At 38.1% G+C, this 26,304-nt stretch overlaps 1 protein-coding gene across 2 annotated transcripts in view; it reads left to right on the forward strand.

The window, feature by feature from the left end:
- Positions 1–26,304, forward strand: part of Rgs7bp (regulator of G protein signaling 7 binding protein) — a 95,853-nt gene that overhangs the window by 61,675 nt on the left and 7,874 nt on the right. Inside the window, exons 3-5 of one of the 2 annotated variants that reach the window (XM_047555676.1) lie at positions 3,538–3,668; positions 19,540–19,687; positions 22,681–22,753. In XM_047555676.1, the coding sequence (XP_047411632.1) occupies positions 3,538–3,668; positions 19,540–19,687; positions 22,681–22,753 (352 nt within the window). Of the gene's footprint in view, positions 1–3,537; positions 3,669–19,539; positions 19,688–22,678; positions 22,754–26,304 lie in introns of those variants that run through there. The other variant, XM_047555675.1, reaches the window with a different exon arrangement.

The raw sequence follows: 26,304 nt of genomic DNA on the forward strand, positions 1-26,304 counted from the left end.
ACTTTTAATTGTTGAGTATACGGTTCTGTTGTAGCAATATACTAATTTCTTCAACCATTTTCCTTTTGACAGACACAGAGGCTGTTTCCAGTTTTGGGTGATTCTAAAATGAGGACTATGAACACTCATGTAGAGATCTATGTGTTAATGTTTTCATTTTTCTTGGGCAAATACTTAGAAACAGAATCACCAGGTCATAGAATAAGTGTATGTTTAGTTTTGTAAGAAACTTGCAGAACTTTTCTTCAAAGGAGTTGCACATTTTAATTCCCACCAACAGTATTTGAGAGTTTCTATTCTTCCACATCATCGCCAACATTTGGTATTATTATCCTTTTTATTTTACCCATTATGGCAGGTATCTATCATATTACTGTTTGAATTTTAAGAATATTCCATTTTCAAAAGGGGATTTAGGCAGTAGCTGTGTTCATGTCTCCTATTACTATAGCAATTTGGGTTTCTTGAGCTGTTTAATTCATTCATTAAATCCTGATTCTCATCCTCAAAGAGGTGATTGAAAGCAGAGTCATAATGCAGTAGCTGTTTTAAGTGTTTGGGGTTTAACTTGAGCTCTGAAACTTTGTCAGAACTGATTTTTGGGTTTTTTTTTTTCTTTAAGCACTGAAGATTTGACATTAATCTAAATAATCAGATTAGTTCTTGACTTAGACTCAATAGAAAATAAACAAATAACCACAACCTTTGATTGAATTAAATGAGCACCACCTCAGGGTAACTCTCACAGATCTAAACTTTGATTAATAAGAGTGAAGCTTTTTAGAGCAAACATAATATGTGGTCAAGTTACTTTCAGCTCCTGGAAGTCCATAGGTCTAATTTTGCTTCAACATAAATGTTTCCTTAGGTCTTGTAATTTATCCCTAAGAAGTTTCAAGCATTTAAATTGTTATTTTTTGGCTTTTTGCCCATTCTCCATACTCCAACTTTTGTCCATTTGTTATGAAAATAACTTAATGTGTTTAATGCTTCTCAAAAATGCATTTCAGTTCACTGTTTATAACATTAGACATATTATAACTCACTGGGCCATGTCTCTTAATGCATTTTTAGTAATCAGTAACAGTGATACAATGGTAGAGCTCTAAAATGGTAGAAATAAATTGTACAAGTCCAGAGATTACTCTACGTTGCTCTAGGCATTGTAAAACACTAACAAAAAAGATATCTTGTTTTTTCTACTGCTCTTTAACTAGTTCCTATAGGCATATCTCAATTTTCCAAGTTATGAAAAGCTAACATATGAAGAAATATGTATGAATTCTTTAACCAGAGATTTAAAAATTTATCTTTAGCATCAATTACTATTTTTTAGGCAGATAGTATTTCCAGTGTCACCTCTTCAGTTCCTTCCCATCACATTTTTGAGGGGCAGAGTGGTTTCACAGTTTCTAGACTCTCCATGGGTTATAGAGGCATTGAGGAGATGTCACCTAGAGAAATGTTTCAAACAAGCATCTGTTCCATTTTGCCTTGCCTTTTTTCAGAATCTCTTAGTTTATCTTTCTCTAGGTGTAAAATAATAAAATATACTGACTCTTAAGATATGTTAATACAGTAGTCATTTACTTAAATGTCATCTATATATGAAGTTTGAATATTTTTGGAACTAAGCCACTAAGCACATATTTGGTACCTCTGAAAATAAGACTACCCCATGGATTGGAATGAAATTGTACTGGCTAATTGTCCCACACATAAAATGTGCAATACACACAACAGATTTATTATAGGGTTCTGTTTCTTTTTTCTTTAATCTGCACATGAGCCTCCAGGACCAGTACCATGCGTAGGTGAAAATAGGCAGCTGCAATTGGGATGATGAAGCAGCATAGAAAAGACCTGCCTGCCTTAAAATATTCCCCTTCTAGTGTGCCTTGGGAATAAGACGTTATCTTCAGTGTTTCTATGAAAAGCAATCTTTTTGCAGATAACACACCAAGATCACTTTTTATTATGGGAACTGTTAATTCCTATTAACCATTCAGAGTTAACAAGGTCATCAGGGAATAGAACACAGAGACATTTCCAAAGGCTGAAGATGATATGAAGTAATAAGTGTGTGTGGCTGGTGGCGTGGGCTAGGGGAACCTCCTGATGGAGAACTTGAAAGTAGAAAACACCAGTGGGAGGAAGCCCTGCGAGAAAACCTGAGAATTTCACCCGAGATCACTTGCTTCCAGTGTTGATCTAGGGCTAGATCAATGAGAAACAAATGAAAAAGAAGGGAGTTTTTTAATTTAAAAACCAAATTTAGCATGCAAGCTCTCTGAGGCACTTTGTTCTGACACAGGAAAGACGTGGGATGACTGTGCAGGCATCGTGGATACTGTGGCAAAGAACTGTGCATATTCCTGCATTGCATGAGCCATAGGGTTAAACTCTTTGCTCATCAAGTAAGCATTGGAAATAAAATCTAATTGTCATTGTCAAGTGCAGTGTACATACAAATTCTTTTGGCTGAAATTCAGAACTTTCATAAAATGAAGACATCTTTATTGTTTAATAATAATTACCCCTAACATTTCACCACTGACCCACTTTACAAAGGAATCAAATCCAAATGCTACATTGTTTAATAAGATTACATTGCATTTTAAATGAATGAGGATAGAAGTTAAAGATAATACATTAGAACATTTGACAGAGTTCACTTTAAAGGCTTGTTTTCATCTGAAGTCTATCTTTAAACTTTAGCCCTTTTATTTAGTTTACATTATAGAGCATATGCTATTTTGTCTGCAAAAAACATAAAAAGTATTATTTTATTAACAACTAATTTCTCTTCATCAAAGAACAAAAGTCGATATCACTGTATTTTACCATATGTTGTAGGAAAAGATTCAAGAACTTCAGAATAAATTTTTGAGCATATACTCAGTGTTCACTTAGCTTACATTGTTAAGAACAATTATTAGAATTTGATTATTTTTCTCTTTTACATCAAATTTTTATTTTTCATTAAAAACGTTTGGATTTTCATAAAATAGTCATAGCAAACAATACAGGAATATCCTTCAGAGAGAGACAAAGAACCTTAATAAAAATAATTTGTAAATTAGCTCTCTAATTATATTATACTGGGGTCCTAGCATTAAAGAGTTATCTTATAAATATTAATTTAATAGAGTTTGTTAGTTTCTTTAAAAACAAGAGTTTTGAATCTCTTTTTGCAGGCTAGGAGATTACCATGGTTTTAAGTATATTTTGGAAATTTGTTCAAATGGCTAAATTGAAAATGTCTGATATTCTCAATTACTTAAAGCATTTATGATTTTAAGCTCCCAGAAGAAGTCTGCTACTGAAGGAAGAAAAAAGTAAGAGCAGTTAGTCAGAAAGACACTTATATAAGAGCTGTCACATCGATTACTGGTTTGAAAGCAGGAAGCCCTATATTTCAGACTCCGGGCTTTAAGGAATCTTTATTGAGCATTTTCCCCTTGAATAGCTGAGACAAATGGCTGATGAGTGAAATCTTGCGACTGTTCACAGCTTTTCTCTTTCATTCTGTTGCAGCCCGGAAGATGGTGAGATACACCCAGAAATCTGTCGGCTTTATATCCAACTGCAGTGTTGCTTAGAGATGTACACAACAGAGATGCTAAAATCCATTTGTCTGCTGGGGTCTCTTCAGTTTCACCGAAAAGGTATCTACATTTAATAGATTGCAAGAAACACTAAGGAATGTTAAACAAAAGCTAATCTTTTGCCAAGTGTCTATGTACACTACATGTCCATCTACACAAAACTAGAATGAATTTACATGTTCAGAAAATGCTTATAGTATGAATTTATAAAATGTCCATATCGCTACTGTCTAAGTGCATGAGAACACTAATTGTTTTGAACAGAAATTGTGGTAGAAAGAGTTCTTAAATTTATTCTTTTACCACTTGTGAACATAACTTTCAATACAATCAGCAATGGTAGAAAATGCTTTCTGAACGTGCTGTTATTTTATTTTTCTAAATGAATTGAGTTGCAAGAAGACAAATTACATATTGTGTCCCAAGGATTTAAAAACAGGGAGAACTCAACATAAAATAGGAATGCATATGAGTCATAGGAAATCTCCTTCCCATAAAGTGAATACATGGGCTTAAATAACTGTACCCTCCAGAAGTGGCTATGGCTTCAGCGTAGTTTGATCAGATTTCCGACTCCCATTTGGAATGATGCCTTTCCTTCTGGGTGTTGGCTTTACCCTCGGTCTGGCTTCTCCCACACTAGCAAATGAATTGCAGCAGATCCAATCATTACCTCAGTACATCACATGCTCTTTAAAGAGAGAGAGCTACTCCCAACTATACAGAAAGGTGCTGAACTTTATTCTGGTTGACCAGCTTCATGCGTGAACCATAGGTAGAGAGATGGAATTCCATTGATCAGTTTAGGCAATCAGGGTCCACTTATAAAGGTGAGGGTGAAGTCAGTCCCACCAACCAGTGCTATTATATGATGGGAGAGGCTGGAATGGGATGGATGCTACAGAGGAAGCCAAAAGTTTCCATTAATAGAGGTTCGACCTATATTTTCTTTATTAATTCACTGAACAGTAATTTACTGGGAATCTTTTGAACATAAAATTTGTGCTTCAATTCAGAATAGAGGAGTGTGTGGAAGGATCTTTGCCTGTGATTTAGATTCAGAGATGGTAAAGTTCAATGAACTCAGAGAAGGAAAAAGATATTTCAGGTGAAGATACAGTCAAAGGTTTGAAATCAAATAAGCATTGCAATTTGGGGAGAACAAAATGACGTGAAAACTACTTGTAAAAATCAAATCTTATAAATATACACATACATACCTGAATGTATGCACACAACAAGACTAAAAATAGGATTATACCGAATTGTTCCAAAGACAGGGAACATTTTCTCAATATCTTAATATTATTTTTTATTTCTAAAGACCAATCTTTCAAGGGTTTCAAAATTTTCAGTTTCCAAAATCGAATACTCAGATACAAATTCATAATGTCCAAACATGTGTCATTGTCCTGATGTTTTTACTTCTTAGTTGTCTCTCTGCCTCCCTATCCCTCAGCCACCATAAAACGTATGCACGTGTGCACACATGTGTATATACACACTCACACATAGGAGTAATATTTTCATTCTTTTTAATGATTGAGTAGGCTGGGTTCAGATAGTTTTATTCCCCAGGTCCACATAGAGATAAATACACCTGCAGAAGTTCTGCCCTTGTTGCAGGGACCTCCCCTCTCACCCCATCCTAATTCTTTGGTTTGTTACCTGATCTCCTTCTGCCATCCACTCCTACTTTTTCTCTTTCACAGTTAACTTTTGAAAGAAAAACTCTTCTGTGCTATTCTCTGTTTAAAAGAGGATCCCCCTCATCCATATCATTTCCTTGTTGTATTTGGTCTTCAGCATCCAAATCAAAGGCATGCTGCATCTTAACTGATAAGCCTACTTGGTCCTCATTAACAATCTCTGCTTTGCCTCCATCCTGCTGCTTCTTATAAAAATAAATGAAAAAAATAAATAAATAAATAAAAAATAAAAAATAAAAAAATAAATGAAGGTGGTGGTGTAGCTTAGTGGTAGAGCACTTGAATAGCATGCACAAGGCCCTGGGTTTGATCCCCAGCACCAAAAATAGACGGATAAATGAGCCCTTACCCCTGCTCTAGTGCCTAACCTATGTACAGCACTTAAAAGGAAAACAACTGACAGCATCCTTGATTTGTCCTACATAAGTCTCCACTTGGACTTCTATTTTATTCTTCTAAAATCATTATTATTTAAAGTGTAATCTTTAGGAAACTTGCTTCACAATCATCCAGGATACTGGGTAAACATGCAGACTCCTGGATCCTATCGAAGGACCTACTGAATCCAAATGTCTGGGACACTCCAGGTGATTCTTAAACAAAGTGCAGACTGAAAACTGCTGCTCTCCCCTTTGAAACAAAGAAACAAACAAAATCATCCCACTTCCCCCAATCTAAAAATAAAAATTCTCAAGCCTTTACCATGCCGTTCTTCTTTGCTACCCTTTACTCCCCGAAGTACATGCTTTCAACATTGTTTTAAGTTTTGTTCTTTTTCTTCACACTGATGTAAAGCAAGTACAAAGTGGTGTGTGCCTCTGATGAGGATAAGCTGGGTAATGGCTCATGTAGGAAGTCTTCTCTGTGAACACTTGACATGACCATTAACATGGGAAACAGCCCTCAGTGCAGTCCCTGAACCACAGCATTGGTATCTGAGTCCTTTGTTAGAAATGCAAATTCTTGGTCCCCACCCTAGACCTACTAAATTAGAAACCCCACTTAAGTTGCTTCTTGAAATGTCCTACTGGAAAAAATTGAAAAAACAATTTGTGAGACATTTCTTCAACTAAATATATTTGTAACCTAATTATTCGATTTTGGAATCAAACATAATCAGCAAACAGTACTTATTTCCTCTTTTTGTAAGTATGTATGTACCATATACTTCTGGCAAGCCGCCTGTGTTTCCAGAGTGCACATCCAAGAGCTAGTTGTCCTAGGGATTGTTACCTTTGTCCCAGTACCAGTAGAGTTAAGGCAATGAGGAGATGATTTCTTTATTGGTGGAAAAAATTCTTGCTAATCTAGAAAGAAATAGTACTATGTAGGATTAAAAACTATGTTGAAGATAGAGATAAGATGAGAATAATTTTAGTCATTTTCCTAGCAGTAGGCACAAGGAAACTGTCATTACACCAGAGAAAATACACTAGAAAACACATGCATGAAAAGATATACTAGGCAAATTCCCTGGAATTTTCTGGAATGAACAAAATACTAGCTCTTACAGAAAGGGTGGGATGATTCCATTAAAAAATTATTTCAAATTTTACAGTCCCATTTTAATATGACATATTCTTTCTATTTCTTTATTTCTTTTATTAATTTCTTCATTATACCTAAGGAATTAACTCTACTTTACTATTTTGGACTTCTGGATTTTTGAACTATTGTTGTCATACTCCTACCATTAGGATAACAGAAAATTCTGGTGTTATTAGGTTTTGTTTTTTATTTGGTATCTTTGGAAACTGTTGAGTAGCCTATGTCCATAAGCTTCCAGCCAATACACAATGAGTATCTGAAGTCTGCTACTAACTCTCCAGAAAATGCTGGTTAAAAAGAAATGTATTTTGCTCCAGTGACCATAAACTATCAGACATCAGTTGAGATAGAAATTGGTCCACAGACTACAGCACAAGAGTATTAAACTTTAAAGAGTTGAGTTGAGCAAATTAAGAGACATGACATGTATCTTGTCCTTGAATCCTGGAGTCCCTACTCATAAAAGTAGACAGAGAGTAGTCAACAAGTCTAAGAAACCCTATTATGGCATTGGAAGCAAAGGAATGGAATGCCTCATCTTCGTGAAAACGAGAAATGGGGAAGGGAGGGGAGGCAGATTCTGCAGATGTGACTTATCAAGCCCCGAGTCAAGATGTGAAGCTAAGGAAAAATAGGTTTACTCTAAAAGAGTAATGGAGTGGGAACTGAGCAATAGGCATTTGCAAATTTCAGTCAAGGTAGTAGAGGTAGGGAAAGAAGGCGTGCATTAAGAAATCCATCTCCCTCCCAGGATTGATATTTATATGTGCATATTAAATTGCATAATTTAATACATGTGTCATGTCTTAGTAAAAAAGACCATTTATCCTCTAGAAAGAAGTCTATCTACTGAGGTCTAAGATGCTAGTCTAGTTTTCCAAGATAATATACTCCTTATTCAAACATTGATGCTTCTGATGTGGTTTCAGGCTAGGAAGTGAGCCTGTCTAGAGGACCTCACTAAATTCTTTTTGATAAATCAGATAATCACTGAGGTTCTGGGAGATAGTGACTCTCACTGGAATTTGTAACACTCAAAATCTCTTTCTGCTTTGAATTTCCATCTGGTTTGTTTCTTTTAATGTTGTGATGAAAGTTGGTATTTAATGTCCTTTAAGTAAGCTAATTTCTATTTTTTCTGTGGGAGTGGCTAAAGGCTGGCAGTTCCCCTCTCTTTACCATTTTTTCCAGCAAGGAAAGGAGAGGGATTTTAATTGAGTCACCAAATTTAACCTTACATGAGTCTCTGGTAAATTTCTTGGTAGAGATTAGATACTGAAACCAAGTTGTTTCATCATAATCTGCACACTTGATTTATTTGTATGTCTGTACGTGTTCCTGGCTGCCACCAGAAGTCCAGATAGTGTTTCTTATTTCACTTAGTTTTACAACTGTATTGAGTAGTTATGACATGAGTTTACTATTCGAAGAGAATGGGCACACAAGATCACTCTAGGGGTTAAGTTTATGATTTCTTCCTGGAAAAATAAGCCTCAAATATTTTTAAAACTCTTGCTGTGAGCCTGAATTTATTAATGAAGATCATCCTCTATCCGGGCACCATGGCACATGCCTGTAATCCTAGCAACTCAGGCAGCTGAGGCAAGAGGATTGTAAGTTTAAAGTCAGCCTCGGTGATTTAGCAAGGCCCTAAGAAATTTAGCAAAACCTTGTCTCAAAATAAAAAGAGATGGGGATGTGGTTCAGTGGTTAAGTGCCTCTGGCCTAAAAAAAAAATTGTCCTCTTCCAATTAAGCTAATTCTAAGCATCCTTAGTCCTTAGTAACGTCTTCATTGGATCTTCTTGCTTGTTTTGTGCACTCTGCTTCTGAGTTTTTGCTGTCTCATAAGTCTGAGTAGTATAATCTACTTAGAAATCTTTTATACTTCGCAAGATCATGCATGATATTGCCAAAGAAATGAAGAAAAACATTACTAAAATGATTTTCCTTTTTCATGGCCAACAAAATTAAAGTAAATTACAGTGATGTGAGGTAAAACCCACATTTAATAAAAGCTATTGGGTTATATCAGGTAGAGAATGGTTCTGGAAAACTGTTTGTATAAGAAGATGACAGATGGGAATAATTTTAGTCATTTTGTAATTTCATATTCTAACACTTTAAGTTGTAGTTGGAGCATTACTTGACAAAGTCTAATTTCTATGTTTATGATGAAAAATAGTTGTCCTCACTTCTCTACAGTTAGTTAGGTAGGAAATCTTTTCCCATTACTGAGTCCATGTATCACATTGAACTTTAATGCCTATTTCCTGCCACTGGATGAAATGAGATTACAAGTTTCATTCACTTTGTTGGAAGAAAGTGGAGCCAGGTTTCTAAGGGAATTAGGTGATCCTGTTTTGACTGTGGCTTTCCCCTCACTTTCTGTCCACCATCTGTCAGCTATGACAACACTCCCATTCTGAAAGGAGCCCCCTTCACATGGGAACTTGTCCTTTCCCTCTTTGTTCTCCTCTCCTTGCTAGGTAAGCGTTCTCTTTGACTCTGCTTGCCTCTCTGTCATAGTTTACAACAAGATTATCCTCAGGTCCTTTGAGATTTTTGCCATCCTCCCTTCTGCCTAAGATAAGATGGGTCCTACCTTCACTTGTGCCATCATCAGAGATGAATCCATGCAGAGGAGATGTGATCACAAGAAGGACAGGATAGAGAAATGTTCAAAGTTGAAAAATCTTTATTCAAAACCTAGTTCAAGATGCTCTAATGAGAAATTAATAAACTGCTATCTAGAAAACACAGGATGAACTCAAGACAAGAATGGGACATGGGCAGTAAAGACTCCTGTCTCTTCAGCATCATACTAGGAAATGCAAAGAGAATTATCCACACCAATAAAAGAAACAAGCAACATAAAGACAGAAATAGAATATAGCCAAAACACCTTATTTTTCAATGCAGTGAGGTGTTTTTTTTCCTAATAGAATAGTGGGTTAGAAGAAATGAAGCAGAATAAATCTTAAAATAGAAAATATGGTTCTAATTCTGAACTCTAGAAACATGCATTCATTCCTTGAACAAATATTTATTGAGTACCTATTATGGTTTACATCTGAGGTGCCCTCCAAAAGCTCATGTGTGAGACAATGTAAGAAAGTTTAGAGGTGATATAATTGGTTTATGAGAACCTTAATCCAATCAGTGCATTAATCCAACTTGAATGGATTAACTGGGTGCTAACTGTAAGTAGGCAGGGTGTGGTGGAGTGGGTAGGTCCCTGGGGGCATGCCTTTGCAGTATATATTTTGTTCCATGTGAGTGGAGCTTAGTGTCTGTCTGCTTCCTGATGCTATGTCCTAAGCTGCTTTCCTCCTTCACGCCTTTCTGCCAGGATGTTCTGCCTCATCTTCGACCCAGAACAACAGAGTTAGCTGTCTATGGACTGAGAGACGTCTGAAACTGAATAAATTTCAGACCTCTGAAACAAATAAACTTTTCCTCCTTTAAAATTGTTCTTGTCAGATCTTTTGATCACAGAGGTGAAAAGCTCAGTGATCAGGGCTGAAGAAATCCCTGTTCTTATGGAGTATATATTCTAGTTAAGGGGGGAAAAAAAAGGAAGGAGGGAAGGAGGGAAGGAGGGAGAGAGGAAGAAGGGCAGGAAAGCAAGAAAGAACAGTAATAGTCAAACATTCTAAAAATCCCAAGTATTAATAAGTACAATACAGATAATTTGAAATAGAAGAGATAAAGTAATAGAAAGTGACTTGGTGGCTACTTTAGATGGGATGGTCAAAGTTTTCTGAGAAGAAATTTTGAATCTGACTTGAATGACAAAAAGGAAACAACTTCATAAACATTGGCATTTGATGCAAAAGACCCAAGACCAGAAGCCTGTAGCGTTTGAACAGTGTAAACATAACTAAATTCTGTAATCCAAATGTTATCTAAAACCATCTATTACTCTCATGTCTTCAAATATTAATAAGTAGGACTATATTGTCACCTTTATCAAATTATGTGTCACATAAAGAACAGGATGATAGTACTGATAATAGCTTCCACTTACTGTGCCCTTTTGCTTGCTAGATGCCCGATGCATGTTATCTCATTTTACCCTCAAGAATATTTCCTTCATTGTACAGATAGAGAACGTGAGGCTCAATGAGGTAAGTTGCCCAAGGTCACATTAAAAATTTGGTCCCACTACAAAGTCTGATTGGTCTACCACACCAGTTCATTCCCACTAAAGTACATTGGGGCAGGGCAGTAGAACATATCAAATGGAGAAATCAAATTTTATTCACATATTTGGCTTATTTAATGATTAAAGAGCAAATATCAAAACCATGTTTAATGCTTAAATTCCATCATGTGTTAATTTCTTACCATAATACTAAACTTGGAGACTTGCTTTTAAGGACTGGAGGGAATGTTAATTCATAGATTACTTACTGATTTATAAAATATTTTACATTAGGTGAAGAATTTTAATTCTGGGCTGGGGTTGCCTAGAACATGTGAGGCACCAGGTTTGATCCTCAGCATCACATAAAAAGTGAATAAATAAAATAAAGATATTGTGTCAAAAACACATCATATCATTTTAAAAAAGAAGATCAATTCTAAGAAGTCATTGAATTTAGTAAAAAATAAATAAATAAAATGGAACATTCATGAGATCCAAAGATAACGTGGTTCAGCCATGTTACCCATTATGGCAAAGTTGGAATTAACTAATTATATAGTAAACACACCTCACACCATTGTTCTGCTCGTCTGGAAATAGAGCAAAGTCTCACAGGAATCTCCTTTGAATGCATCTTCCATTGTCTTCTCCTCCCCCGTGTTCTCAGGGAATCCTGCGTATCTGCTTTCTCGCGCAGATTCATGATGCCACCATGATGGGTACTGCTTTGGGAGCACTGATGGATCAGTGCCGTAAGAAGCACAGAGAAGGCTGCAGGGCAAGGGGGAGCGTAGAGTGTATCTTCTGATTTTGAAAGTTTTCATTTCCAAGTGCATGGCCAAGATTGGAGCTCTTTTTATTTCCAAACTTTTGGGATGTTTTTTGGTTTTGTTTTTGTTGGTTTGGGGGTTCTTTATTGTCGTTGTTGTTGTTTTGTGGTACTGGGCGTTTTGTGGTACAGGGCCTTTTGCTTGATAGGTGCTCTACTACTGAGCTATATCCTCAGTCATCCTTTTTTATTTTATTTTTGACAGTTTCATGCTGGCCCCAAACTTGTGATCTCCCTACCTTGATCTCACCAGTACCTAGGATTATAGGTGTGACCCACCGATTCAACATCTGTAATATGTTTTGTAGCACTAAGAATATCTTCTTACCATAGAAGAGTCTTTCAAACTATTTTTTAATATGGATAAACAACTAACTGAATTGATATAATTTTTTTTTTCTGTTTAAGTCGTATACTTTCTAGTACATGAGAACATAAAAGTGGATTCTGAACAAACATGCTGCATTTTCCCAGTGCTTTCCACACACGTGGAATTAAAAAGCACTGACCGAGGTTATCACTATTTGGAGAAGCCCCTATGCATCTGATTAAGCCATGTTCATTTTGTTTTTCTCAATTCAGTTAGTATGAAAACTGTCCTAAAACCCTGCTCTGTGCATAGATAATGCACAAAGGACATAAACAATCGGCCCTTAATATCAAGGAAATGGTAGAGCAGTGATATAGTATTAACTCAGAGAAGATTGGTTTGTTTTGTTTTAATTTCTGGATAAATGTACTCAAATGGATAAAATTGACTTCTCTGGACACTAGAGGCCAAATGATTGACCTCCAAAGAGATATTGTCCATGGCAGCACCTTCTATTGCCACTGATAAGCTGGAGACAGGTAGGAAAGGAAGAAAGAATGAAAGGGGGAAAGAAAGAATAGAGGAAAACACAAGGAGAAAGAGGATAGTTGAGATGAAAAGGAAAGAGGTCACTTGAGTAGGGGTAGTAAAGGACCCTACTGCTGCCAGTGCCTAGAATTTCTGGGGCTGAGGGTGTTCAGTGGCACCCTGGACATGGTCCCATGATCAGATGTGTTTTTGTTACTCCTGAATGACCATTTCTCACGAATGTAAGAATAACCAGCCCTTTAATCTGGTATGTGCTTCATGGGTGGTTTCCTTTAACTTTTCTTCAAACATGTCTCTTATATTCTCCATAAACAGGCTAAAAATACATGGAAATCCCCAAGGATCTGAAAGCAAAAAGCTTTGCAGGACCCTAAGGAAAGTGGCCAAGTTCTGATGTCCTAGTTCCAAACAGTGACACAGCCAACTTAGTATGATTTCAAGGTGCTTTGAGGGCTCCCTTCCCCCTTCTTACCTCCATTCCCTCCCCAAGCAAACATTTGTTCACTGAGGCCTGAAATTGATTTTTCAGGGGACAGAGTTTTTCATTTCATAAAAAGAAACTATTTTAAATGCACATTCATTCTCTTGGGCAAGGCAAAACTTGAACTTGAGGTTTCCATTTGGAAGCATGTCGATCCTTTCTCAAATGAGCACAGGGATCCCACCTGCTGTGAGAGGACAAGTGCCCCATTCTTAGGTCAGCCAGGCAAAGGAGGGAAACTGGGCATGGAGCTCTTCAACTTGTTTGTGGAAGGCTCTTCCACTGGCTCCTTAATGTGGCTTAGAAGATCTTCCATAAACTGACTCTGCTAACCTCTTCAACTTCACATCTCATGGACAACACCCTCCCTCACCTTCATACCCTGCCCTGCCACACTCAAATCAACTTGAACTATGTTGAGGAGCCTCAACATACAATTCTTTCCAGTATGTCCCCCTGCCTGGGACATCTCACCCTTCCTGCCTGACCCTACACCCATCCCTTTTACCGGGCCCATTCCTACACTATATTTGGGTGATAATTTACATGTTATTTCTTGAAGGAATCTTTTCTTGACCCTCCAAGGCTGGGCCAATAACCACCCGATGTGGACCCCAAGCATCTCCATGACATTGATCACGGTGCACATTACTTGAGGGGTTGTTACCTGGCTCCATGCCTGCTGTTTTCTCTTGACTTTGATTGCCTTGAGTGTGTTTGCTATTGTATCCCCAACATCCAGTACAGTGCCTGGAGCAGAGTAAAGTTTCAACTAATGATTATCGAATAAGTGGATGAATTGATTTCATTCTGCATCTATTGTCAAAAGAAAGACAATTTAATTAGAAGAAAAGATTATCCAGAGGTGTTGGACTGAACTCATACACATATTTTCCTTCCTACACATACACATATTTCACACACATATTTCAAATCCATTTAAATAACAGAAAAGTATATGATGAAAAGAATAAATCCATATTAGTTCTTATATTTGTCAGGATGAGATAACTGCTGTATGTAATAATACCAAATCTCAACGGATTAGAACAATGAATGTTCATTATTCACACACGTCTTAGTCCAATGTCAGAGCTGGGGTGGGGCAAACAGTATTGCTCTATTCATTCTCTGCATATCCAATGTTCAGGAAGGAAAAAAGAAAACATGGGAGATCTTAAAGGAGAATTTTTAGGCACCAGTCTAGAAGAGGCTACATCACTTGTGCTAAGGGTTCACTGGCCATAACTCTTTCACATGACCCTTTCTAATTGTAGAAAAAAGAAAACAGAGGTTAGCAAACACAAAACTCTCACAACCCTGAAAAACAAAGAAGGATGACTTCAGCAAACCAGAAAATGTGAAAAATTTCTTACAGCTAAGAGGCAACTGGAATTGAATTGGTAGAAATAAATGAACAGAGGAATCCATAGCAAATAAGAAACTCAAGAAGAAATTCAAGAAGGAGAAATTTTTGCAAGAAATCAATTCCAGAGATACTTTAAGCTCAGTCAGTAAATACAAATCATAGGAAAGAATTCTGGAACTGTTGTCAGGGAAATTAGTTTCAAAATTGCATTCCAAAAAAGCTGGGCTACCCGACACTGAGCAGCAGACTATCTGTTCTTGTCTCAGGAGGACGTCTGGTGTCAATGTCAGTCCTGGGCAACAAAGCCGAATAGAGTGTGAAATAACTCTGGACCTCCACAAGGACAGCAATGGAAGGAAAAGAACCTGAGCTCAAGACTACAGTGTTTTTTGCCAGACAAAATGGCTCAGTATATCTCACTGGAGTGGGAATTCAAACCAGGAAACTCAGAATAGACACGAGGCATAAAGAACAAGCAGGCTGTTCAGAAAACCTACCAATAAAGATGGGAGACCTTTGCATCCAGCCATACACACTGCTCCTTCTCCACAATTACCAGAAGGACACTGTTATTAGAATGATAGGCAAACAGAGATGTTCAAAAACATATCTGAATAGACAGCCAGGAATGACCAGATTTTTAAGAAAAACTAGCACTGTGAAATGGTATTACCAAATGCAACAAACAATGAACTCCAGAAGAACAAATTTTAAGGTGATGAAAATTTAAAATATAAGTAATCAATATATGCAAAGAGATTTTTGAGACTCATAAATTGTTTTATCGTTATATGAAAAAAAATTGCAACATAGGGAACTGGTCAGATTGGTTGGAAATACAAAGTTTTATCAATGAAAAACCCCATAGGTAAGTTAATTAGTGTTGGGTGACGATTCTCCATTTGTCTATTGCATTTTATGTGTCTTGCAAAGTGAGGTAATTATTGCCCTTTGTTTTATACTATCTTTTCAGGGATGCTTATTTAGCAAATGTCTTGGAAAATAGAGTGTCTCCCTCCAGAGCAAGGCATAGGCTTACAATGCAGTATAATTAAAATGTTTCCTTCTGGAGCAAAGGGCAGGCATGCTGATTAAAAACTCAGGAACCCTAAACTCATAGCCCACTCTGTGTGAAGGTATCATCTGGCCTTCTTACATCTCCATCTGGGAACTAAGACTCAAAATACCAGCAAATACTGATATCCTGGCTACTGCTATTCTTTCTTTCTCTTTTGGTACCAGGATTGAGCCCATGGGCACTTAATCATCGACCCACGTCCCCAACCCTTTTTATGTTTATTTTGAGACAGGGTCTCACTGAGTTGCTCAGGGCCTCACTATTGCTGAGGCTGCCTTTGAACTTGTGATCCTCCTGCCTCAGCCTTCCAAGCTGTTGGGATTACAGGCGTGTACTACCACACCCAGCTGGCTTCTGTTATTCTTTAAGTAATCAACTATCTTTGTCTTTGACCTAGGAATCTCATGTTGTTTTCCACCATCTATAAAATTGTAGCAGGCTAACTTGCAAGTAGGATAAAATCTCGGACCTGTCATACTTCTTGAAAATTATTATGATGGAAATACTGAAAGCCTAAAATGGTGAAGTGAAATATCAAGCCAAGGTATTCACCCAGAATTTGGTCCAAAGACAAATTTGGACTATGGGGGAGAGTTAAGAGATGTGAAAGATCCAAATATAAAATAGGAATTCTGAAAGAATAGAGAGAAATCAGAGAAGTAGAGAAGCAAGAAAAAGTGGAAACCTTTTCCCCAAACCTAATGAAAGACAGAAATATTTAAATCAAAAAGATCATACTATCTCAGTGAATTACCTTGAAGATTATTTAATAATCACAAAGGAGAGAGGGTGCATCTACAGTAGTGAAAGCAGGCAGAACCCAGCTTAATTAGCATAATTAATAGTGAAACAACTAACTCATGTGCTTTTGATATGAAGCACGAAGAAGGATTCATTATCACTTCTATGATATTCTTGCCAAAAATGTTTACTCTGAATCTATACATGTTGAAACCATCAGATAAATCCAAATGGAAAGATATTCTATAAAACAATTGACCTGGATTTTTCATTCTAAAACATCCATGACATGAAGTTTTTTTTTTTTAAAGGCAACAATGCTATTCTAGAGAAAAGGAAAAAAAAAGAAACATGCCAACTAAATGCTGTGCATAGTCCTTAATTGGGTCCCTCAATTAAAAGAAACTATAAAGAGAATTATTGGAATAGTTGGGGAAATTTAATATTAGCATATTAAATAATAGTGTGTCAAATCATATTTAATCAAAATTTTGAAATTGTTTTGTCTGATAGTTGTTTTGAGGTTATGTAATAAAGCATCCTTATTCTTCAGCAGATATATATGTAAGTATTTAGGATAAAGTATCATTAATGCCTACAACTTACTCTAAAATGATTCATTACAAAATAATTTTATATATGAAATATATGTAATATTTTTTCAAAAAAAAGATTAAAGAAAACAAATTTCAAATGCCAAGAAAAACTAATATAAAGAGGACTCTTACCCAGGCATATTTAGGAACCTTTATAGAACTCAAAAGTTTAAAGATTACATCCTGAAAAATTTCAGAGAACCATAAATAGGCTACATACCGAGCATCCCTAGGTATAAATAGAAGATAGAGAACAATGTCATCCAAGTTCTTAGAGAAACTTAGTTTGAACATAGATTTCTATATACAGCCAATCAGAATTTGAGCACAAATAAGGAGAGGGAGGGGGAGATGTAATTTCAGTCATGTAAAGACTAAGAAATTCTACATTCCACCGATCTGCTCTGAAATAATTAGGCAAGGAGGATATGTTCCACAGTGCTTGCAGGTTGTCGTACTCTTAAGAGATTTGAAAAGCAGAGAGCCGTTCTGGGGGAGCCCCTCTTTTGGCCCTCTTCCAGATCTCAGACACCCCTGCTCAGGCTCACATCTTATGGCTAACTCTGCCCAGAGGTGGGTGGCAAATGGACTGACGGCATTTGCCACACTCTTAAGGGGAGATGAGATGCAAATGCTTTTAAGAGGTCATTGCCCTCCAACTGTGAAATGGTAATGTGCTAAATTATGTGTTTAATTAATTTCCAGCCAACAGCATACCATAAAATTGAGAAAACAATTCCTCAGGCAAGTTCCTCCCTCGGGATCAGTGTGCATGAAGTACACAGCAAAGGATCAAAATTTCTCATCAGTAAATTTATGTCTGTCCTTTGGATGAATGTTCAGAGGTCCATTTCTGCTGTGGTTTGATGAAAGGTGCGCTTAGCACTTACTCGTTTGTCTTTTACTCCTTGTGTTTGTTACCATATGGATTAGAGATTTTTGCTACTTGTCTTTGGATCGGGAATCCAAAGAAAAAAACTGCTGTTAGATTTTAACCATGAACAGCCATCCTCTTCACAAGTTTGTTTTGAGTTTTATTTAATGAAAAAAAAAATCACAGCAGGATTAAGGAGACTGAGCTAACAAATAATGGATGTAATTTCAATCTTGGGACTATTCAATGATATGGACTATAACATTATCTAACTAATCTAGAGCTGTGCCTACATAATAAAAATAGAACTAAGCAAAAGAGTAAAAGACACAAATTAGATACCTTTTATCCAGACTACATAATATTGTACAATAGCTTTATAATGATTTATATGATTTTTTCATTGTCTATCTACTGCACTTTAAGCTCCACGAACTCTTTCTTTTACCTCTTATTATTTCTAGCATTAAGCCCAGTGCTTGATACTGAGCTGACACTTGAGAAATATTTGTGAATTAATCAATAAGTGAATAAGAATGACAAAGCCGGGTTTAAAATCCAGTGCTTTGGCATTATTGGTCATTCCCATGGTACCAGGTTATCCCACTGTGGATATAGATACTCAATCAAGGCAATATAAAAGACATTAACAGAGTATGCCTTGAACACAGACTACCATATAATTTCATATAAATTTATGACTGAATAAATTTGGCTATTTGTTTCTAGAAAGAACTGATTTATCTACTTGAGATCAGTCATGCTAAATACAAGCCTGAGTGAATTGTCAGTATGTTGCTGTGAATAGCTCCTGTACAAGGCCCTCCATGGGACACTTCAGTTGATGGTACTTCACTGTCTCAGCACAGTAAGGCTCGATCACATGGCTGAGCTGTCTCCTTATAGAAGGATGCACTAAATGAGGGTGGAGAGCCCAGGAATTGGAAGGCAGGTCTATGATCTCTATTGCAGGCAGAGAGAATCAGTGTCTAAAATCAGAGAAAATGGCAAGAGCTCCCACTCTTCCTGCTGGCTGTCACCTGCTCCTGGTTCTTTCACCTCCTGTTGTGTCTGAGTCCAAAACCCAGCATGGTTTCACAGGCTAATTCCTCCCACCCAAGCTAACTTGATCTAACTCAAAACAGGCTACAAGGCACTAATAATCCACCAAACACGGGGACCTTATTATTTTTATTATTATTTATTTATTTATTTATTTTACTATTCTAGGATAAAACCTAGGTTCTGGTACATGGTAAGCAAGTGCTGTCCTACTGAGCTACATCTCCTAATCCTTTTTATTTTATTTTGAGACAGAGTGTCACTACATTGCCCAGGCTGACCTTGCACTTGTGATCCTCTTCCCTTAGCAACCCAAGTAGCTAGGATTACAGGCAAGTGCCACCGCATGCAGCAAGGACCTTAATTTTATCTTCATCTTTAGGTTGCGCTGACCTTAAAATCTTTCCCAGATGTTGTGAAAACATCTCTCTCTCTCTCTCTCTCTTTCTTACACACACACATACACACACACACACACACACAGAGTACACAAAAATTATTCTGTCACTCAGAAAGCTATTAGGTTTAATGTAGCATTTGGCTCAAAACGTAGCCAACTTTTGCAATGTCCTGGATTTAGAACTTGCATTTATGATTTCTTACCCTTTCTCTTTGCCAACAACCCCTCTGCCTCAGGAAAGGAACCTGGTGGGGGAATGAAGAGTTTGGATTGCAAAATCGAGGAGAGCGCTGAGACACCTGCCCTAGAGGACTCCTCAGCATCCCCCATAGATAGTCAGCAACATTCCTGGCAGGTTTCCACAGACATTGAGAACACTGAAAGGTAAGTGGGAAGTTACCCTGAATAGACTTCCAATCCTCCTCCAGCTAATGTTCTTAGGGGCCACAGAGAGTCGAGAACTTTCTATTTCAGGTTCAGAAGAAACAGCTTTCTTTAGTCTGCCAGAGAGGTATAGTGCTAGCAGGGACCTTGGAGACTGGTCTCACGGCAAATGAGAAAACTGACATGAGAGAGGGTAAGTAGTCCAAATCCTACAGGCAAACAGTAGCAGTCGTAGGTGCCAGTCCTAAGACTCTACTTATCCTTCTCATCATGCAGTATCTCTGTAGAACAGAGAAAAGTGTATCTACGTACTGTCACAGTTCATCTACCAGCCTGGTTCCCAAATTTCTATTTTGTTTAAGAGGGAAAAACCCAAAGTCATGCCAAGGCACTTCTAGTAGATTCTTGAATTTCAGGTACATGGAATGGCCTATTTAGCTGAGCATTAGTTGGGAGCTGAGCATTCTGTCCTGTTCACAAAGGGCGTTTCTTGGAGCCTCCTCTTACTCTCCCAGAACATAACTGATGGCCCCTTAGTGGTCAAAGTGAGTTAATGCATCGTTGTAACTAGGAGCTCACTTCTAGAGAGGGAGTTTCTCCCTTGCGAAGAAATTCTACAATGATTCTATTTCATTTGGGAAAAGAAAGCAATAATAATATAATAAGTGTCATGTCCTACCTAGAGGTTGAAAGTGTTGTTCTGTGAGGCAGAAAGATGAAGCCCTTGTTTATTGGTCTTCACACTAATATCCATACCCTTTGCTACTAATATCCCCAGAGTTGGCACAGAGCAGTTGAGTGAATACTGGGCGATTCCAGAGTGTTCTCTGTGTGTAGGGTTGACTCATTGACAACATAATGAGCATTTTATTATTATTATTATTTTTTTTAGAAATGTAACTTGCAATGGCATTTATAGTCATTGTGGTTCTACTTTCAGATTGTAATATAATTCTAAAGCTAATTACTGAATTTCTGTGTTTATAGAAAATTTAAGTATGTGGTGATTATGTGCTTATTAATAAAACTTGGATTTTGTATAAGCTTGGAAATCCAACAATTCATATAAAGCTGTTTGGCTCAGTTTGATAGAACTATAGACAAATGATAAGGTAGTGAATTATTTTAATTTATAAAGTAGAATATCTTTTGCTCTGTTCCCAGGAAAAAGATATGTATATCTGCCAGAATGCTGTGGTCAGGGCAGAAACTCTCAGCAAAGCCATTTTCCCTTTCAAGTCACCTTGCACAGCAGCAATAGCCACACGTTATAAGCTTTAAAAGAAAGCAAGCTGTGGATGGCAGTAAGAATAGGGTAAGACGCCACAGTGCTGGCTGTGTTTCTGGTCAGCCTGGAAGTCCAGATTCTGGTTAAAGGAGTGGAAAAGAGTGAGGGAAGTGGCAGAGGAGACCTGGTCTGGATGTGGCTTCCTCAGTTCTCCTGGATTCTCTGACTGGGTCCCAAACCAGGCTGTGCATATAACTCTCCAGGAAAGCTTTTTAAAAACATTGAGGCCTGGGGCCCACCAGAAACCAAGTGAATCAGGATCTCTCTGGTGATAATCCTGTCTTACATGGAAGCAGAATGTACCCCTTGTATTTCTGAAGGCAGGGCCCTGCCTCCATCTCCCCTTTTTGTCTCATCTGCTGTCTGCTTGCAGTGCCCAGAGACACACCCTTGATATCACACCATTTATAAGGAGCATTTCTACAGCCTGTGAGCTGCTTTCCTTCCTTTTCCAATCAGCAATTCCTGAACCTTGAGGTCCTCTTCATATCTTAAGCAATGCTCTTGAGGAAGAGGTTCCTTGGGGTCTCTAGCCTCTCCCAAGACAGTGGCCCTCAAACTGCTTAGCATAACAGTGGGGTTTTGTAAAATAGACTGAGGGTTTTCATACCTAAAGTTAAATGGTGACTCTCTTTCCTAAATGCAGGAGAATAATTAATTAGTGGATAGAATTTCTTCCACTTTAGAAATGTCTCCTCCCCCAAACTTAAATCTATGGTGCCTGTTGATGCTAGCCTATTCTAGAGTTGATTAGAAGATGTTATCTGGTTTTTGCATGAAATTATTGCTGTTTTAGATAAAATCTACCACTATGTCCTGAGATTTCAAGAGCACTATCTCCCTTTGCACAACCACCTGGACGTGTATGGGCACACTGTTCCTAACATTTGAAAAGGTCAGCTTTCCTAGTGCCCTAGGCTAGAAGTCCCTGAGGTGGTCGCTTGCTCTACGGTTCTGGGGTGTTATGGTCACATTCCCTGTGAGATAAGGGAGGATGTTGGAAGTGTGCAGTGGTATTGCAAACCACCATACTGGGCAGCCAGGAAGTTTGGAAGAACAGGCTGGTGGGTGGCTACAGGAAGACCCACCTGCCCCCTAGTGGTTTCTCTTTCCCTCTTCATCAAGAGCTCTTCTCTAGAGGTTATAGAATTTGTCATATTCTCCCATCATTCGATTTAGTAAACATTAGCCTTCATGAATGCTTAACACTTCATTATGCTGAATTCCAATCACAGCAAGGAGAGACTTGAACCTGAGAGAGAACAGGGAGGAACCTGCACAGCCACCCCCCACCTCTGACCAGAACCCTTGATAGCACATCCCCCTACCTCGGCCCCTACTCCCTAGTTGTTCCAGCTGCATGTCCTGGCCTCTCCCTGTAAATCTGAAGCACTGTCCTCGTTACCAAAGGCTCATCTCTGATCTCAGCCAGGAGCAGTTGAAGGCAAGGATGAAGTTTCTGCAAGAGACCGTCCCGTGGAAACATTTTGTCACAGTAGGTCTCTTTCCCACAGGAGCCAACCCCATCTCAGATTTTTTTTCTTGTGAAAGCAAAATAAATTTAATATTTGCCTACTGAAAACAAGAGCTAGTCCAACTAGGCACAGATTCTTGCCCTTCAGTTGTCTCATAGAACAGACCATTTTGAGATTTCGTTTTGGAAATTTATAGCTGATTACTCTTTCTTTTTATCAATTTTACAGAGACATGCGAGAAATGAAAAACCTTTTAAGCAAACTCAGGGAAACTATGCCTTTACCATTGAAAAATCAAGGTGAGTCTTATCATTTCTCTGTGTAGCAGAGGATGTGTTAAACAAGATACATAACTTGGAACTTATTTCTTAAGAAATTAAAGCAGGTGTTTTCCAGAAACAATAGAAAGCATTAAGCATCTATTTGTTTTTCTTGGAGGACATGTGATATTTTTGCTTGAATGGGGTAGCAATACACTCTGACCTAGAATCAGATTTCTCCTTCACTGGTTGTATGCTGTGGCAAGCACTATACCAAATGGGGCCACACGAAAGGACTGAGAATGTGACACTTGTCTCCAAGAGGTTTGCAGCCTAGGGGAGAAACAGGAATACTTCCAAAGGCGATCCCTGACATTTATATGTCTAATTATCTTTAAAAAGTAATAGTAATACTTCACATAAATTGGGAACTTACCGTGTGTCACTATCCTGAATATTTTACCTATATTAACTGTACTAACTTCTTTAATTTGTGTGTGTGTGTGTGTGTGCGTGATACAAGGGATTGAACCCAGTGCCTCACACATTCACACATGCCAAGCAAGTGCTCTACTACTGAGCCACCTCAGCTCCTTATTTAATTCCAACAACAACTTTGAGGGAAATAGTATTACTTTTTCCAAGTTACAGGAAACTGAGACATAAAGAGGTTTTAATAAACTTGTTCAAAGTCACACAGACTGTAAGTAGAAAAATTGGGATGTAGATTCAGGCAGTTCATCTCCAGAGCTATTTTGGAGTAGACTTCCTAACAGAAATGGAGGGGATATTCACTAGAATGAAGGAAGGGCCACTTTATGTTTTTGTTTACTATTGTATCCCTAGTATCCAGAGATAGGGACATAGTAGAATAATACCTGGCACAAATGATAAGTATTCGTTAAAGCCGGCCCAACTTTGCAGGCCCTGGGACTGAGGATGTGTACAGGGGATGAACAACAAGCACTCTCACAAAGCACATGTAGCTGGAGCAGCTTCAGAGAGTGGCACTGGAGAGTGGGGAAAGGCTTTTTAGAGGCACGAAAGAAACTATCTTGTTTCCACTGAGCAAAGCCTGGGCGGGAGAGAGGACAGGGTGCTGCCTGCCTTGGAGCGAGGAGGAGGGGAGGAGGAGGATTTGGCAGCAGAGCTGAAGCGCCTCTTGGCTCAGGAAGCGGCTCAGCAGAAGGTAGAGAGGTGGAAGTGAGAACACCAGACGAAGAGGCTGAGAGGCTTGGGAGTAGCGTGGCCTCAGCTGCATGGGGCGAGAGGCAGAAGATAACAGGCAGGGCACTTGGCACACCAGGTAGCTTCAAGCACCCCTAAAGGGACTGGCTGCCAAGGCCAGCTGTCTTTAGCCAAGGACGTAGTGCTTTGTGGTTTTTAAAGGAAACAAATAACACGTTGTAGTGATGATAGATTGCTCGGATCAAAACATGGAAGATGTTGCTAGAAATAAGCAAATTTTAGGACCAAGAACCTTGGATTAAGGCTAGCAATGGTCCAAATGCTGTCTCTACCACCTATCAGCGTTTCACCCTGGAACAAGTATTTAACTTCTGAAAATTTTAATTTCCTCATCCCTGAAAGGGGACAATAATATCACCTACTTCAGAGCGTTGTCGTGAGGATTAAATGAAACAATGACTCATATGCCTACTACAAACTTTACAAAAAGCAAATGCTTGACAGATGCTTTATTGTAAGTACTATTGTTATTACTGGTATCATTAACATTATTTACTAGCTGACCCACCCAGCTTTGCTTAGGAGAACCCCAAATCACCATTGAATCGAACAGTTCCTTCTTCCACCCACCCTGCAGGAGACCATGTGTTATATCCATGTGAGACTGGTCTTGAGCTGACAGTTCATAGCATTGCCTTCTGGGACTTTAGACTTGGAAATCATATCTAAAGTGTCCTCGGGGTCTAACAGGCTTAGCAACTCTCCCCCATCAATAGCACCAGGCCCCTTGCTGACCCTCACTTCACATTCAGTTGCCTAGGAGGAAGACTGCCCAGGGTGCCTCCCAGTCTAAATTTCATGGATGCCATGAAACCTATATATTTTTTCGATGGACATTTATTTATTTTATTTATTTATAGGGGATGCTGAAATCAAACCCAGTGCCTCACACATGCCAGGCAATCTACCACTGAGCCACAACCCCAGCAAAACCTATTTGTTAAAATCACGCCATCTTTTTTTTTTTATTGGAAACAAATGGGATACATGTTGTTTCTCTGTTTGTACATGGAGTAAAGGCATACCATTTGTGTAATCATACATTTACATAGGGTAATGTTGTTTGATTCATTCTGTTATTTTTTCCCTTCCTCCACACCCCTCCCACCCCTCTTTTCCCTCTATACAGTCCTTCCTTCCACCATTCTTGCCCCCCTCCCTAACCCTAACCCTAAACCTAACCCTAACCCTAACACTAACCCCTCCCACCCCCCATTATATGTCATCATCCGCTTATCAGCGAGATCATTTGTCCTTTGGTTTTTTGAGATTGGCTTATCTCACTTAGCATGATATTCTCCAATTTCATCCATTTGCCTGCAAATGCCATAATTTTATCATTCTTTATGGCTGAGTAATAGTCTATTGTATAAATATACCACAGTTTCTTTAGCCATTCATCAATTGAAGGACATCTAGGTTGGTTCCACAATCTGGCTATTGTGAATTGAGCAGCTATGAACATTGATGTGGCTGAAAATCACGCCATCTTAAACATCCTCTCCATATCTGGTGGTAATTCATTCAGCAGTTTTTGAATTGTGCATTTGTGGAAAAACATAAATTTTATTCACTTAGTCTATTTTTATAGAAAGTATAATATAAATATTTTACATAAATTTGTATTACTTTTGTAAACAAAAATAGAATTTTAAGTACATTTTTAAACATAAGAATAATTATAAAATACTATGAGTTAAAGGAATAAATAATACAAGGACTTGAGCCCTGGATCCATATGGAGAATGAAAAAGAAAGAACTAGGAAGTATAAGAACTTATTCAGAAGGAAATGGTACAGTAAGATTTTAATTAAAAAAAGGTGGGGGAGGATGAAGGACTGGTGGAAATGCAGGTGTCTTCATTTGGAGAAGAAATGGGAACCCTCAGCCTGGGAGGATCCAGATGTATTCTCTACATGTTTAACATGTCCCCACAGCATGTTATCACTGTGAACTGGCTGATGGGAAAGAGGGTTTGAGAGCCTCCAGCAGGGTCCAGAGAGTGCCTGAGGGCAGGAGAACAGATCTCTTGGGATCCCTCTGGGAATGTTTTTTGACAAATGCATATGGCATCATTTTAAAGAGCAAATCACTGAGATTCTTCTTTCGCATAGATCCAGGTGTTCTACCGAGCTTCCCCATTCAGGTGATTTGTTTGTTACACAGGTCCAGTCTAATATGTGCAGGAAATGGTGTAAAGTATGGAAAAATCATTCAAATTCTTTTCTGTAGAACATTATTTTCAAAACATGATTCTAACTGGTTGAAAACCTTTATAGAAAGCCATCTGTTTTCTTTCTGGCTTCTTATTTCCTTTCTCTTTTTATTCCATTTACTTGTTTGCT

This window comes from Sciurus carolinensis, chromosome 6 (genome assembly GCF_902686445.1).
Source record: "Sciurus carolinensis chromosome 6, mSciCar1.2, whole genome shotgun sequence".
In the NCBI taxonomy this organism is placed as follows: Eukaryota; Metazoa; Chordata; class Mammalia; order Rodentia; family Sciuridae; genus Sciurus; species Sciurus carolinensis.